The sequence below is a fragment of the Apteryx rowi genome, unplaced genomic scaffold, assembly GCF_003343035.1.
Source record: "Apteryx rowi isolate R43461 unplaced genomic scaffold, aptRow1 scaffold_537, whole genome shotgun sequence".
Taxonomy (NCBI): domain Eukaryota; kingdom Metazoa; phylum Chordata; class Aves; order Apterygiformes; family Apterygidae; genus Apteryx; species Apteryx rowi.
This window is the reverse complement of record NW_020450802.1, coordinates 505,247-522,369: the sequence shown is the minus strand read 5'-3', so window position 1 is coordinate 522,369 and position 17,123 is coordinate 505,247. Positions and strand designations below refer to the sequence as shown.

Here is a 17,123-nt window from a genome sequence, read left to right as displayed (position 1 = left end):
GGGGGGGGGCTACGCACAGACGCCTGCGGGCCGGGCAGGCTGCACCAGGTGCCCAGGAGGGGCCAGCCCCCGCCCAGCCCACAGCTGAATTAGCACACTGGGGTCACAACACAAGGACTGGCATGTCAGAACATTTATTAATAAAAAAAGTTAAAATAACTTACTCCCTTTGCCGCACAAAGGGCTCAGTATAAAGAGCTCTGGCTTCTTATGATACCCAGAAAAAGCAAGACCTCAGATACCTTGTTCCTTGCCATCTGAGAGGACTGCCTTCTCCTGCCCCGCGGCCCAGCCTGGCGCAGGGATTGCCAGCCAAAGGGACCAGGAGCTGGTGCTGCTCAGAGCCCTTGAGGCCTGTCGCGGCAGGCAGCGATGCTTGCCTGCCTGCAGCTGGTTCAAGGGCTGCGACAGACCAATGTGGAGGGTGCAGAGACAAAGCATGTGGGGAGCACTGGCACTGGATGCCAGGTGGTCTGTGAGCTACAGCGTAGGAGGAGAGAGAAGTGGCTGCTTCTTCCCACGGTGCTGAGGGGGGCTGTGGAGGCACAAACGGTGGAGCCACAGGACAGCTGCTATCTGCAGGCAGTGGGAGGTAGGGGCCGACGGGAAGCAGCCCTGCCTTCCCTGCTGCTGCCTCACACAAGGCTTGGCCTGGCGGAGCAGGAGGCCATTGTGGTTACTTGTCGCACTCCATATCCTGGGCCCCCTCAGCACCCTGGTAGTGCATCTCGCAGAACTCCTGGATGCGGTTGCAGGCCTCCAGGATCATCTCCTCAGGCACTGTGATCACCACACGGAAGAAATTCGGGTACTCAAAGCACTGAAATGAGAAAGGATGAAGCTGGCAGATTAGCTGGGATGGTGCCAGTGTCTCAGAGTGCTGGTGGCCTTGTRAGGGCCACGTGCTGTGTTAGCAAGTGAAGATAGTCTGTGTGGGCCAGAGACTGACAGGTCTGGCTCAGCTCTGGCTCCCCTAGACTAGTTGTTCTGTTCCAAGCAAATCTCCCATCTCCACCTGTAAAACTGCTCTCAGCACATGCCGCTGTGGGCATCACAGGCCAAAGGAGCTCTGTGCAGACTACGCAGGACAGTGCAGGGCCCAGGGAACGAGCTGGAAGGAGCTCGGGACTCCTCATCAAAGGCTTAGGGAAGGAGAGGGCTGGATGGAGAATGACTGAGGCCCAGTCTAGATCTGGGTGCAGGAAGTGCAACAGGAAGGAGACTGGCACAGGGCACGATGCTCTCAGCTTCTAGCCTGTCCCTCCGTTCATGGAGGTGGAGAGCTGGAAACAGGAGACACGAAAGAAAATAGGTGGGAGCAGGCCTGTGCCTCTGAGAGAGCTGCTTCAGCGAGGAGGCATGGGGCATGGATTTCAGGGATATAGTTCTGCCAGTTTGGAAAGAACAGAGCAAGTCTGGAGCTGGGAAGACCCTTGCAGCTCTACCGAGGGCTGCTAGTGAGCCAGGGACTGCCAGTCTCCACCCTGCCACACACCTGGAGCTCACAGCCAGCAGGTATGCACTGTTACCCTGGGCACTGCACTCAGGACTCCCTGCCTGTCCCCAGAGCTCCAACCCCCTACTGCTCCCTCTCCCCAGGCTTTGGCCCTGCAGCTCCCTGCAGCTCTCAGAGCCAGACTCACCGTGGCTGGCAGACAGAACACAGACTGCTCCGAGATGAGCCGCTCAGTGAACTCCACATCATTTTCAAACTCAGGGAAATGCTCCATCTCAATCTCAACCTGCAGCAGAGATGAGACATGGCAACCAAGGGCACCAACATTATCAGCAGTGTCCCTGCTTACCCACACAGTCCAAGAGCTGCTCACCCTTCCCAGCCAAGCACAGCTGCCTGCCCTCAACAATTCTTGCTCATCATTTGAACTGACTGGAATGTAAAACAGAAACATTTAAATGAAAATTGGGGATTCTTTAATAAGTATCCATTAGCTACCCAAAGTAGCTAATTTCAGCAGTGAAACTGCAGTTTCACAGTTAAGGGCAACTTCAGTCAAAAGCTGATTGCAAAGATACAGGAAACAATTAGAAATGAAAAGCAATAAATAAGACATTGAAAACGAACTTGAGAGAGAACTGTAGTCAATATGCATTAATAATTCTGTCATGCAAGAAATCCATAGGCAAGGAAAAGAGATCGAAGACAAATTAATGGGTAAAAAAGATAACAAGCCACAGAATACTAAAAACAAAATAAATCCTTGCAATGAAATACATGAGGATGATAGAATTGATAAATGATGTAGAAAGGCTGAAATGTTCAATAAATATTTCTATTCTGCATTTGGAAAAAAGGAAGCTGTCCCCTTATCACATAAGGACAGTGACATTCTGGCCATCTGTTTATAACCAAAGATGATTTTAAACATCTCAGGAAAATATTTTTAAATAAAAAAGGTGAGAGAGAACTTGCATGCAAAAGTTCTAAATGAGTGAGTAGAAGAAACCTCTCTCCAGCTGATTTCATTTGAAATAAATGTTCAGATACTGCAGAAATGCTAAAGGTCTGAAAGAATTTTAGTGCTGTGCCGTTACACAAACAACATAAGCAGAATGATCCATGTAACTCTGGGTAAAACTGGAAACAACGTCAAGTGGTAAAGATTTATCTACAAAACATGAGTGAGATTGACATTGTAGTACTCTCCAGCTCTGGTTCCAAATTTTTTAAAGCTAATGAAAAACTGGAGAAACTGTGAGAGACAAAACATTTTGAAAACATGTTAAACTTAGAGACTTAAAGGTCTTAGTTGAGCTTGCTGAGATGAGAAAGTGGAAATTTCTACATTGTAGAAGGTAAAAAAACATTAGGTATGGAGAAAGGTTGAAAAAGAAGCAACAGCATAGGCAGGAGACAGACATGCTAGTAGGAAGAAGGGTACAGTTTTCAACAGCAAGTGTGGTAATCTGACATGGGGTGTAGGGGCTTCCCATCTTCTAGCTGGTTTYAAATCCGGGTGTCTTGCCAAGTACAAGCTATTGAGTTCTATACAAAGGCAAGAGGGTAAAATGTACTAGCCTCTGTTGCGTGTGAAGTAGACATCCTGCTCTGGCCTTCTAAAATGACAAAGGGATGGATCTACTGCACTGGGTAATGTGAAGATACACAGTACCAGAGTCCTGGTACCAAGCACTAACCTGAGGCCATTAACAAGGCACTGGAAAAGAGACCTAGTGTGAGTGCTGATGATCTGAAAATGGCATGTCACCCTCCTCACTTACCATGAGGTACATGGCTCCTGCAGGCCGAACAGGCTGGAGGCCAGGGATAGCTGACAGGGCAGCATAGCAAAGGTCAGCATTGGACTGAAAAACAGAAAGGAGAAAGTTCAAAACAGGAGAAATTCCAGGAAGCAGCTCAGCAAATGGAAGCCAAGCTCCGAGCCAGGAGCACAGACAGGTTTGCCCACTGCAAATAAAGGGGCAATGAATGCAAACAGCATTGGTGACCATGGCCTTGAGTATGGCAGGTGTGACTGAGCTGAGCTCAGCAAGTTGGGGCCAAACCTCCCATCCCCTGCGTCTGCCCATCTAATCCTGCTCTGACTGCAGGGCTGCCTGAAATTTGTCACAGCCAATATTTCTGCCCCACTTACTGTGCCTCCTGCTTGAATTGGATTTGTTGGGCCCTTCTGGTCACAGACAGGGCTTCTGCCCTGCACTTTGAAGCAGGGGAGGATGGGCTAGAAAGCTCCCCCAAAACAACAATTCATGAACAGACTTCGCTGGTCTGTTACAGCCTGTTTACCTTGAGGATGCTGAGGGTGTTGTGGTAGAACTCAGGGGGTGTTCGGTGCAAGATATGTTCCAGTGCTCCTTGGACAATTGTACAGGGTCCTAAGATCCTTTGACTAAGTCTTAGAAGGCCATCCCTGATCTGAAAAAAACCACGGTGACATTTGCAGCTCAGAGACTGATCTTTACTGAAGAAAAAGCTCCAAGGCCTAGTGTCTGCATTTCTGCAGCTGTTCATAGAGGGCAGCTCATACCTCTCTCTTCACTGAGCATACAGAGCACCTCAGAACACTTGCTTGACTATATTCCACATGTTTGCAAACTATTCTCAATGTCATTCTATGTGCCTGAGTTGCAGATCAAGATTCCAACAGAGATCACTTTTGGAGCTTCCCAGACTGATCTAAAACAGTCTGGAATATAGCTAATACAAACAGAGCCATAGTCATTGCAAAATATCGTTTTGCTTTTGCCTTAGATTTGGGGCCACTATCCACACTTTCAACAAAGCCAGCCAGGGAGAGCCAATATTAACTCTTCTGTTCACTCAGTTGCTCCTCTCTTCTCCCTCTTCCTGTGCAGAAAGGCCTCTGCAGGAGGTGCGTGTTATTGTAACACAGTTGGACAAATAGCCAGGTAAGACACTGGCTGCACTGCATGGTGCTTTGTTCCCACTTGTAAGAGAAACCATGACAGAGCACATAGAGACCACACATGGACTTCACATGCTGGATAAACAATGCAATACCTTCAGTGCACACAGAAACTGCCTGAGAAGAGAAGCACACAAACAGGACAAGGCATACATGAAGCAGCAGACACAAAGAGTATGTTAGAGTGCAGATGTAGGTACCAGGCCATCCATATACCAAAGCAGATGGCATAAGGAAGGGCCATGAAAAGCCTGTGGGTGCAGAGAAACATGTGAGCAACAGGGTAACACCCACGTGAGAGCAAAAAAGCAGTACATGTCTATATCAGCTAAGGCCCTGGTGACACACGCACTGAAGACGCTGCCATGACAGTGATGCTTGGCAGTTCTCACCTCATTACCAAAGATGTCTCTCCTGTCATGGATRAGGATCCAGCCCATCCGCCAGCCAGGGACTAGCCACCGCTTTGCCAAGCCACCACAGGACAAGATTGGCACATTGGTGCTGAGAGTTGCAATAGGTTCATATTTGCAGTCAGCAAACACCTGTGGTACAGGAGGCTGTGTTAGGGCTGTTATCTTCTCTCCACCTGCTGTGAGAACTGAAAGGGGGAGGCTATGTGCAAGAGGCACTACAAGAAGAAGGGAGGCAAGGAAGTCAGGGGAAACTGATGGTGAAAGCCACGAGCTCCAAGGTATGAACATGGTAAGTGTGTTCACATGGGAGTGAGCCATCTGAGAAGAGGAAAGGAGCTAGACATGAGAAGTACCACCTGGAACTGTAAATTACAGGACTGGGAGATTCAGGCATGGACTCAGGCACAATACAGGGAAACAGAGCTGCTTGCCTCTGGAGAGCTAGCTGCCACRGCCAAAGTACATCAGAAGGGATAGGCAGTGTAGGGGTGCAAAGGTCTGTGACAGACACTCACCATGTCTCCATAGATCTCATCAGCAAGGATGGGCACGCACTGTCTTGAGGCCACTGTGAGAGAGAGAGCATTCAGCCTGGCCATCCTGCATTCTCCATGGGAGCAGATTTTCCCTCTGCTGCAGGGCTCGGAGGGAAGCTCTGCCCTAGGACAGAGGGTCCCTATTTTCTTCCTGCAGCCTGTACACTTGGATTGGCCAAGCACTAGAGAGCCCTGCTAGGCCTACTTCTGCTCTCACCTGTGGGAGCAAGCAGCACAGGGCCAGGGCACAGCAGCCATAGGGCTTCCTGTGAAGCCAGAGTGTGGAAATGAGCAGTCCAAGGCACACAGGACATTTGGGAAAGAAAAGGCACAGGCCCTGCCTGTTCTTGCCCAGGCAAGCCCTTCACCCTGACCAAGCCCTGTTCCCTGGGCTGGAGTCAGTCATGCGGGAGAGGGGCAGATCCTGGGACCATAGTGCTGCTTTGCTGCAGTTCACACTGTGCAGGCTAACAGCCATGACCCTGCAGAACCACAGCGACTGAGGCATGGGCAACTTGGGCAGACACCAGACTGCAGCCCTGTGCCAGATGCAGACGGGCAGGCTCACCTGCCAGGATCTTCTGGAGGTGGCTCTTGCTGAACACAGAGCCACAGGGATTGGACGGGTTGTTCACAATGAGACAAGCTGTCTTCTCATCCACCAGAGACTCCAAATGCTTCAGATCGATTTCCCAGGACTTCTCTGGCTAGTGAAGAGAAGGGAAGTAAAGCTGAGGAACTGGGCTTGCCACACAGGGTGAGGTGTGACAAGGTGTCCAGGGCTGTTCAAGTCATCTTCACCCACTTCCTAGGCAGGGTCAGAGTATATCTGGGAGGCAGAAATATCAGGGCTGCCCCTTCTAGCCTGCCACCACTTACCAAGAGGTTGTAGAGCTTGACTTCAATCCCCATGGACAGTGCCAAAGTCTTGTAGAGGGAAAAGCCGGGCCGTGGCACTAGGATGTTCTGGCCTGGATTGGCCAGCACTGCCAAGGCGAGCTCTATGGCCTGGCTGCAGCCACTTGTTAGGATGACATCCTGCAGAGAGCACACAGGAGTGAGTGGAACATGCAGCCAGACCAAGGAGCCCCAGCCATGTGGGAGCTGCTAAGTGCCCCAGGCTCTGTCAGATGAGAGCTTCTCAGCCAAAAAGGCTAGTGCAGAGCCTGACTGAAAACAGGAAACCTCCACCAACTGGGGAGCTCAGCCTCCTTCCTTGAGGAGGGTGGCTGAGAGAAGCCCAGGGCAAGGGATGGGAGCTGCAGGAGATCAGTGTGGGACTAGGTCACAGACTGGCCTTAGGTCCCACAGCTGGGCAGGGGCGGTGAGAGCTGGGGCAGGACCCTCACGTTGCATGGTCTAGGCTCAGGCAGCAGCACCCTGCCTGCACTGCACTGGGGTGCTTCAGCCAGGTGCCAGTACCTGGGCCTCTAGAGGTGCCTCTGGGCAGTTGTAGTATGCAGCCACCGCTTCCCGGCAGGACTGGTAGCCTGGGGAGAGAGGAACCAAACAAGAATGGGAGTTTTTTACCCAATRTTCCCTGTGTTTTGCAAGGACAAGGCTCACAGCTGCCAGCCCAGACAGGGCAAACCCATTTGTTAGTGACACTTTCCCGAGGTGCAGCAGGAGGCTGACACGCAAGTGTTATTACACGACCCTCACTGTTAAGTGATGGCACAAGGGCAGTCCTCCCTGTCCTGGGTCCCTCAGTGTCACCAAGGGGAGGGACTCTTGCGAGGCAGGTGTGATCTATGCTCTGTGAATGCTGTTTGCACTAACTAATTGCAAACAAGGTTCATGTTCTCCATGAAGGCAGGGAGCACAAGGGGAGTCCTGACCAAGGCAGACCAGGAAAGAACTTGGCTGTAATCTGTGGCAGGGAGACACAGCTCTGAGCCCTTCTGCGGTGCTGAGACCCTGCCTGCTCTAATGGCTGGGGGGACAAGCACAGCTTCTGTGGCAAGCTCTGGGCCTTCAAGGTATCTCAAGGAAAGCACCTATATGATGCTCACTCACAGGGAGGGGTGCTCATGGCATCTGGGGGATGCACGTGCTTGTGCGCCCGTGAGAATATTGGTGAGGGCAGCTGCAGGGTGTTGCTGGAGAGATGTGTGTGGGCTCCATGTCCATGCCATGGGGTGGGAGCTGGCACATATCTTCATCCTGCCCTCACAGGAGGAGCCGTGTCAGCTTACCGACAGATGGAGCATAACCATTGTAACGTCCTGAGTCCAAAACCTTCTTCACAGCCTGGGTGACCTCATCATTTGTGGGAAGATTTCCAAAGACCGTCGGATCTCCTTTTGGAAAATTGAAAAATAGCAAAGTTCTCACTGATTTGTGACAGGCACAGAGCTGTGTGGCAGCCTGGCATGTCCCTGGGTGTTCCCACAAGCTTTGTGCTTCAGAGCCCTGCACTCTGACAGCCTCACAATCCACCCCACTGCCCAAAAGCTCCAGCCACAGCACTAGTGCTTACCTAGGGACAAGGAGATCATGGCTTTCTTTGGGTTGGGCTCCACCTTCATGCTGTCTACGATGGCTCGGACAGGATTGAAAGTCTTCTTTGACATTTCAGAAGCCCTGACAGCCCATCTTGGCTTCCGGCCCTTCACCTTCCCCAGTGACAGGCTGTTCCCATTGGTACTGAGATGAACGTCCAGCACAGGAGCGCGATCACTGTGGCCGTTCACTTGGATCAGGTATGAGTCCATCCTGAGAGCTGTCAGTGGGAGGTAGATTTCCTGGGCTTAGCTAACATAGGCTAGACAAGGGCTCTGCCCATCTGGAGACACAGCCCACGGCTCTCTAAAAGTAAGACCTTTGAAAGCTGTCAGACTCTACCTACTGCCCATGGACAAGTCCGTCAACAGCAGCAAATATGGCTGTACTGAGGGCCAAGGTGGTGTGAAATCCCACACATAAATGAGAGCAAGGTGCAGCAAGACAGAGACAAAGGCATTCTCTGTGCCTGCCTTACCACTGCCTAGCATGGCTTGCTGTGCTAGGGAGGAGCAGCCCTCACTACAGCCACCCATCAAGAGTTAGCAACCTGTTGTAGCCACTGCTCAACTGCAGATTCAATGTTCCACTGACGGGAGGGCCAGATCAGTTCCCYGCAGCTACCAACTTGCAGACCTCAGGCTGTAACCGCAAGAATCAGCCCACTATGTGTGTTCACACCTGGAATGTCCCTTCAGTTTGCAGACACAAGCTCAGTGCTGTTAAAATCAAATCTCAGATATCAAAAATGTAGTGCTGATCCCATGCTCTCAGGAGGTACTGGGCAATGTCAGAGTGTGGGTACAGACACTTGCCTCCATCAGCAGAGCAACAGGGAGGAACAGACTAGTCCAGAGACCCTCAATCAGAGGGCAGTGCCTAGAAAATGGAGCAAGACTGGCAGAGCAAAGAGAGTTATCAGGGAGCTGACACTGCCACAGGCAAAGGGCCTGTAGTCCGGCCTGAGGCTGGGTAACAAGCAAGGCACAGCAGAGGAAAAGCTGCCTTTCTAGGCCTCAACAAGCACACCTGAAAGTAACTTATGCACCTAAGCATGCAGCACAAAGCACAAGCCAGTCCCAACTGGCCAAAGCCTTACTCGAGAACTGCTGCTGGCTTAGGCCTTTCCACCTGCAGAAGATTAGGGACAGGGCACAGGGCAGACAGAGACCTCCTGGGCCACTGAGCTCATTCTTGCTGTCATCGGCACCCTGTCTTGTAATCCTGCCATAAGTTGCTCATGCTCTGTGACCATATTGCCCTATTCACCTGCTCCACTGAAAGGCAATTCACTGAACTGTGGCCCTTTCCTGACAGTAATTAGCCCCCCTGGGCAGCCAGATGCTATGCTCATGGGTATTCAGGACACAGCAGACAAGGGAGAGAGAGCTACCCCTTCCCCACTGCAGACACACTGAGCTGGAAGCGTTGTAGCATCACCTGGCAGTCCAAGCAGGATTTGCAGTCTGAACAAATACCTCACCATTTCAGTGAGATTTGCATCCAGGGATGCCCCACGCTGCTGCAGTTACTCTGCCAGCAGTGCCTTGTTAGCCTATTTATAACAAATGAGACTGATCTAATGCTAACAAAGCAAAAACTTCAGCTTCCCTGTTGCAGGCACCTTCTGTGTCTCCTTTCCATGAGGAAATGGAGCTGAGGAATGACACAGCATGGCTGCCTCAAAACTGAGCACAGAGATGAACTATATACCCCAGTTCAACAGCAGGGATGAGTCCAAAATGCACAGTGCAATGTCCATCCCAGCAGAGCCTTCACAACACCCACCAGCATGGTTCTTGTGTGAAGGGGGACTGCATATGCAGGCGGAATGGACGCCTTCACTGCATGTACCCAGGGAAGATCCCCGCTCTTCCCCCCAAAAGAAGCAAAATACCAGAGGATAGTACTTCACCTTCTACAGCACAGAGAGGGAGACACCAACGAGCTTGGAGCTCCAGTTCCTACCTTTCATCCAGGACAAACTGTCTTGAGAAGAAATTCCTGCAAATTCTCACCCATGAAATAAGCCCCAAAACTGGGCGTTGGGTTTGAATACTCTAGCCATTGGCTGGCAGAGAGGGCTGCACTCTCCACCCAAAAATGCCCTCTCCTCCCCACTGTAACTGTGTTCAATTCAAACACCTGGAATCTGCCTGCACATTAACTCTTTCTGCAGGCAGCCCGCAGAGAGGCATGGCTTGGCTCCTCAAAACCCTGAGCTGATTCCCATCTGCACCACTTCCCTCTATCCTCAAAGTCAGCAGGGGCTGTGGGGGTCCCACAGAGAGCAGAGCCCAGCTCTTCCAGCCCCAGGCCCTTGTAATGTACCAAGTGTGAAGTAATGGACACCAAAGCCCATGGAAAGCATTAGTCTGTCCTGCCCACCTCAAAGGCCCTGGGATCCCCATTTACTGGTGGATAGACAGTTTGTGGCATCAGGGAGGCAGGCACTTCACAGGCAGCGTCTGGGATGCACCAGGACCTGAAGAGTTAAAGAAAGCCCAAGGTGCTCTGTTTTTTTTGTCGCAAGGCCCAGACTCATCATTTTTGGCAGACAACAGAGACGATGCAATTCCTCCTTCTCTGATGGTGCTGCAAAGTGCAGATGACACCATTTGCCAGTAGGCCCTTTTCTTTAAATGACGTGAAACCTGTGCCTTTCTGTCCTTTGCCTGCTACAGGCCCGGAGTATGTAAGAGAGAAGTCTGCATCCTCCCTGCCTTGGAAGGGCTGTTCCAAGCCTTCCCCTATCACCCTGGCAGCAGATGGCTGGAGATCAAAGAGCTACTCAGGGACAACACGGAACCTGCTAATCTCCTTGCAAACAGACTGCTGACGCCTCCATTGCAGAGGCCAGCGGTCATGGTGATTTTGTCTGTTTACACCCACTGCTGTGTGGGAGGAGGGAGGACCACTYGCGCTCAGCCCAAGCCCACTGCACCGCCAGCAGTAAGGCTGCATCTCCCCAGGCACAAGCAGCAGCCCCCTCCCTCAGTCCTGTGGACTGAGGTGATGCTGTTGGGGAGTCACGATTCCCGAGCTGGCTTCAGCACTGCTGAGGGCACAACAGGAATGGCAGGGGCCAGAGCCACAGGTGCTGGAGACAGGCCGGGAGGTGACTGCATGCAGCCGGTGTGTCTCAGCCAGGGTCCCCAGGCCTTCAGGCCTCCCACAGCAGCCACCCTAGGGGCTTTGGACAAGGAATCGTACTTTTCAAAAACATTTCACAATGAAACGTGTTGTCTCAAAGCCATCTGGGCTCTTTTCTACTCAGAACTGCACAGTTCCAGACTTTTCTCCCTTCTTGCTGAAGCCTGACACATGAACACCTTCAGGAACTCAGACCCTCTCCAAGCACCTAGGGGTTATTTTCCAGCTCCCTGCAGCTGACCCCATCCCCTGGCATGCTGCAGCCCTGCCAGGGTTAAATGTGGCACAGGGAGGCCTCAAGGACACTGCATGTTCTGCCTAGCAACAACCCCTGAAGCTGACGCAACCTGGAACTCTACCTGTAATCCTGCACTCTGCAGTGGGGTTCAGGGGAGGGCAGGGTGGAAGCCTGCTGCCAAACGGGAAAAATGTGGTGCTGAAGAAACAGGTAGCCCCAGTTACATAAGGCTGGGAACCTGACCAGACTGGGGAAGGACATAGCGCCATGGGGACACTGGGTTCCTTCTGCTATTGCTATGCCCTTCTCCTTTCTCTGCATAACTCTGATCCTTCTCTGGATGCTCTCCCACACAGAGTCCGCAGCTCTGCACCACTCCATGGTGCATGGAGCTTCCTGGGGCTGAAGCAGCAACATTCAGCTCAGCGCTTCAGGCCCTGCGAATGTGGCCAAGCATCGCTCATAAGGTGCAGTGAAAGGGGTGGACAGATCCTGCAGGCTGCATTTCTGCCAGCAAGGCAGCTGGTTGTGTTGACTGTCAAGACCTCCAGCACCCACACCAGCCCTGACTAGCTCCCCCTACCCCCCCCAATTTGCTCCTCTGTCTCAGCAGCTCTCCCCCATGGGTCTCTTACTGCATATCTCTTCAGCTCCCTGTGTCTTCTGTAGCTTGAGTAACTGGTCGCAGCAGAGACCTTTTGTCTCTTTCTGGTGGAAGGAGAAACTGATGATGATGTCAGTGTTTCTCTGGTGCTGCCTTGCTCTGGTACCAGGACTGCTCAGAGGCCTGTTTCTGTGAACAGAGGACAAACCAATAAGATCAAGCAGTTCCCTCTTCCAGGACCAGCCACAATTACAAAGCAGGACTGACAAACGGCAGCTCCAGGGGAGCAAAGACTCAAGCATCACTGCACTGGCAAATCTGTGTCTCTGCCAGGCTGCGGGCAGGACATGCACCAGCACAGTTTTACCTTTGTGCTCTGCAACCCCCCTTCAGGGTGTGCTGCACCCCTTTCAGAGTGCTGACCTATGTCTCTTACCAACCAGCACACTGCACAAAAATCTCCCAGGGTCAATTACAAATCACTTTACAAGTCATCTCCTCATGTTTTGCATTTCTTTTCAGTGATTTCTGGCTGCTCCTTTCTGAAACACATACAGTCTTAACCAATTCAGGAGCTGCTCTCCACCAATATACGTGTAGCCTAATCTCTGCTTGGTCATTCCCAGTTGAATCAGCTCTCAATAAGCAAATATGTGATTTTTCTTTTCTTTTTTAAAATTGATTTCCTATCAGTCCCTCATGTAGATGAGCAAATAGCCCCAAACATTCCTTAGCTCTTGTGAATTTTGTGACTGTTCATAGATCCCAAGACATATTTATCTTTATAACACAGCAAGAGACAAACCTGCTCCGTTACAGGTCAGCTCATATGAGCACTCTGAAAATGGAAATATTCACAGTTAAATCTGCCTTTTGGTGTGGGCAGGGCTGCTGTGCCAAATCTGCAGACATTTGCACAAGTCTGATCAAACCATGACTATGTATGGTTGTGCCTCCAGCAATCTTAATTGCCCAGCTTTAACCTGAAACAGAGCATAGCACCAGCTGTCTCTTTGTGGAAGCAGAGCAGAAACTAAACTCCAAAAAAACCACAGCTAGCTTCTTCAAAGCCATGCAAACCTTGTATTTTCAGAGCCAGAAAGACAGCACAATTCACATAGAGCAACTCAAAGCCAGTGAATAACTGGAAAGTTATATGGTACCTATTGTATCTAGCTGCCTGTAGGTAGGATCATTTTTGATTTGACTTCAGAAAGAAAAATGTGAAAGAGACAAAAAGGCACATTGCTACAATCTAGCTAGGGATGCTTCATTCTGGAAAAGTAGACTGTGTAAAGCAGGAGGCTTGCAGGGTGCTGCAGGCACCCCTGTGAGCTGGKCTCTGGGGAGGGGAGCTCCAGCCGCTGGGTCTTGTCTGATCTCTGCACTTGCTGCATTTGAAAGTGGAGCAAGGTGACTCGCACTGCCCATGCACACAGGGCACTGCAGTGGGAACAGCGGTGCTCTGGATAGTCATTCACATCTAGGCTTCTGGGACAGCTCTTTCCTTCTGCATGTCCCGGCCTGGGCTGAAAACAGCTGCATTAGTACACTTGCCTTAATGAACACTATCTCCCACCGTGGCAATCCCTCTCTGTTAAGAAAATTAGGAAATGTAAAGGCCAAACTCTTTCATGACCATGGCATGTCATAGGCCTCCCACAATACCACTGTCTGAGGAAGATGAACGTCTGCAGCTGGTAAATGCAGTGCTACAGTCAGATGCTAGCTGTACTGGGAAATCCAGATCACTCTCCACAGCCACGGACCTCTGCAGCACTGGGGAGGGGAAGGAGTCCAGCAGCTGTGAGGAACCTTGCACTACTCAGCCTGGGCCCTAAGCCCCCGTGCAGGACACTGGCAAGGATGCTGAGAGAAGCAAGGAGCAGTCCAGGTCCGTGCAGATTTGGGGCAAGGGAGCTACAGGCCCAAAAGCCACAGTGAAGAGGAGTCACAGGCCCTGCTACAGATGCTGCAAGGAATGCTCCATGCTGGGGTTAGCAGCTCCTGGGYGCAGGCACAGTGCAGAGAAACATCTTGCCCAGCCTTGCTTTTTGCTTACACCCAGGCAAACATTGTGTAAGTGCATACCCTGTGTTTGAGTTGTGACTTCTGAAATTCAAGCCATTGCATGGTCTRTTGCGGCAGCTGCCCCCCTTGATGGCCTTGAAGCTGCGGGACAGCGACCAGCCAGTGGGGGCAGGATGGAAAGAGGCACAGAGGCCCTGTGGAGCGAGGGGTCGCCACCGGCTCATGGTCAGTGAGGGGGGCAGCACCAGCCACACCTCCTCTTAGACAGCACAGACAGGCCACCCGCTCAGACTGAACCCGAGGCCCAGTGATGGAGACCCACCACCTGCCCAATCAATCTGCTCCAGCAACAACTGCTCTTCTTATTAGAAAGTGGTGTTTTGCTTTTTTTGGTGTCTAAAATGCATGTCTTTTGCTTCAAGTTAAGCTCACTGCTTCTTGACCATGCCAAGAGCAGATAAGGAGAACAAGACACTCCCCTCCTCTTGACAGCAGCCTTTTACAAGTTTGCAAGTTAAGATGCCTCCCCTCTGTTCGGTTAAATGAAAGGACTAGGGTCAATCTTTTCTTACAGGTTACATTTCTAGACTTTTCTTTTGCTTTCCTCTGGATCCCCTCCAGCTGATTCACTCATTTCTGGAAACAGTGCGCAGAATTGGACCACAGCCAGTGGAGGCCTAACCAGCACTGAAGAGGGCAGAAGAATTTCTTCACATGCCCTCCATGTGACATCTCTGTTTATACATCCCAGTGATATTAGTTTTTTCGCAATAGGATGACATCGTGGACTTGAGTTCAATTTGCGATTCACCATAACCTCCAGTTCCTTTCTGCAGCATTGCTGCATCGTCATTGTGCTGTGCTCATTGTTCCCGTGATTATTTATTTACGTGGGACAGTCGATAAATCTGGCTGTAATGGTCAGCAGTGACTGTGCTGCAGCTCCCAGCTGCCTCACGCTGGAGAAATATGAGGCAGTTTATGACTCCCTTCTTCCACTTCACCCTCCAAGTTCCCAGGGAGGGCACTGAACCAGGTTAGAGCTCCTGGCCCACTGCAAGCCAGGCCAGGCCCTTCCCTCCCATTAGTGCAGCAATGACATCAGGAGCAGCCAGAAACAGAAGAACCAAAAAGAAAAAAGAAAATGAGACGCCAAACTAGAGGCAAGCATGTCCTGACCTTCCTGTTGCTCTCTTCTGTTGACTGCTACTTGTTGCAGTGTGAATAGAAACCCATAAGATGAAGCTGACCAACCTCAGCTAGTACATCAGCTATGATAATTTAGAGCATGAACAAAGCATTTTGTTCAATTTGCACAAATTCTTGTGCACTGATCTAGATATAGTAACTGAAGAAGCTTGACTCAATTCTACGATACTCTAAAGTTTATACCTCACTTGTTAGCAGCAAACACTCTAATAGAACACTTCACGCAACACAAAGTCAACAGGCAGCATTTTCCAGCTTTGTGTCTTGCTTTGAACAAGTAATTCCAGCACATCACAAATTCCAAAGACACCTTAGGCTCAGCTTGCAGGATGACCAGCAGCAACACTCTGCACAAGGAACACTGTTATTTCATACCTTCTTATGACGCAGGCTTATTTAACTAACTTAGTTGTTTGTGTCCTTTCCACGGCAGTTAAAAGCTCTACTAAGCAAAATGGCATTGCCCACAATCCTCAAATTACACAAAGGATTGCTGCAGCTTTTAAGCTCATCCTGTGCATAGCAACAAGGAGGCTTTGGTTCTGCTCAGCAGTGAGACTGTTGCCTTTTAGTGTATGCTGAGCTGCTGCACTGTCTGCAGGGTCCCCATTCTAGGTTCCCCATAGTCTCCCCATTTCCTAACCTCTCCTCATCACAAAACTCCTGTCCCCTCTAGCTAAACTGGGTTTAACAAGGAGTTTTGGGGTTTGCTTCTCCCTTATGCCAAAACCAGGTAAATTTTAAGGTGAGCATGCAGATCTTTTGCCCTTCAGGGAGAAAAGATTGGGGGGGGGGGTTCCCACTGTGCTGAGGCTGCTGAAATAGTCTACAGGGTTGTCAGTTTTGCTCCTGCAAGGACAGAAGTGTGAAACAATCTCACTGGTGCCACCAAACTTGCAGATGGATAGAGTGTATTTCTGCAGCTGAGTAACAAACTTGGACCACTCRGGGAAACTGTTCATACTCTGCAGCTTAGACTTCATGGTGTAATCCCATCTCCCTAAAAGTCTCTGTTTTCCTAAATGCAACAAGAGTACTTCTTTGCAACTCTAAAGCTTTTCCAGACAGCATTCAGACTTCTGGATAGAGGCGTTCTCTGCCTGTGGAGTCTTCTGCGTTTCCCTCCGTACTTCCAAATTGTCCTGCTGTTTATTTTTTCCCATGAAACACAGTCATTCCTCGCAGAGTCACAGAAGGGTTGAGGTTGGAAGGGCCCTCTGGAGATCACCTAGTCCACCCCCCCACACACACTCAAGCAGGGTCACCTAGAGCACCCTGAATCAACTCAGACCTTCTTGTCAGCCCCAGGATGTGCTGACACTTGTACATGGGCTACATGCCTTCCATTCTAGCAAGGACCAATAAACAAAGGAGCAATTCATCACCCAGCCTGCCAGAAGGTGACGGCTGGGCTCAACAGGCTCCCTGGGCGGACGGCAGCTGCTCCCACTGGGCTGCAGGACATTATTGTTCATGGGAACGGGGCAGCCAGCAAAAAGGTCTCGGCCTGTTGTTTTGTGTGCCCTCCAGCAAACAGACACAGAAGAGGCCTATATGGTTCTGTATGGATAAATATAAGGTAATGCAGCTAAAGAAAATAACCTGAATGTGACCTACACAGTGCCGAACTCARACCTGGCAGTTGCACCACCGGACAAATTTGGAGGCATTGCCGACCGTTCTCTGGAGCCACAGGCTCCACATGCCAGGGCAGCCGGAGAAGCAACAACATGCCATGCAGAGCATTTGTTCAGCAAAACCCGCAGCACAGAAAAAGGGGGCACCCCTGGAAAGCAGTCAGAGACGAGTATCAGATAAACACAAAAAAATACTTCTTTACACAGCAGGTAGTGAACTTCAGGACCTTGCTACCACAAGAGACTGTGAGGACAAACAGTGTCAGTGAGCCCAGAAAGGAACTGGACACGCTCAGGGACAAGGGCCATAAACAGGTGCTGAAGGGAACAGGAGGGACGCACCGGCGAGCCCAGTGCCTGCGGGGCCGGGGAGCGCGGCCGCGGCCACCGC

At 50.9% G+C, this 17,123-nt stretch overlaps 1 protein-coding gene across 2 annotated transcripts; it reads right to left on the bottom strand.

Moving 5' to 3' along the window:
• Nucleotides 1-115: 115 nt before the first annotated feature.
• Nucleotides 116-17,065, bottom strand: TAT (tyrosine aminotransferase). Of its 2 annotated transcripts, XM_026081117.1 has the most exons (13): nt 16,713-17,063; nt 11,887-12,044; nt 7,838-8,080; nt 7,554-7,658; nt 6,781-6,848; nt 6,238-6,396; nt 5,927-6,065; nt 5,338-5,390; nt 4,799-4,951; nt 3,767-3,895; nt 3,241-3,324; nt 1,644-1,742; nt 116-820 (listed from the first exon to the last, which is right to left on the bottom strand). In XM_026081117.1, the coding sequence occupies exons 1-13, from the start codon at nt 16,763-16,765 to the stop codon at nt 677-679; spliced, it is 1,587 nt and encodes a 528-aa protein (XP_025936902.1). In that variant the 5' UTR covers nt 16,766-17,063; the 3' UTR covers nt 116-676. The 2 variants fall into 2 exon arrangements, with proteins under 2 accessions (XP_025936902.1, XP_025936904.1); XM_026081119.1 differs by lacking the exons at nt 116-820; nt 1,644-1,742 and adding an exon at nt 1,750-1,888 and having other exon boundaries at nt 16,713-17,065.
• Between the last annotated feature and the right edge of the window lie 58 nt (nt 17,066-17,123).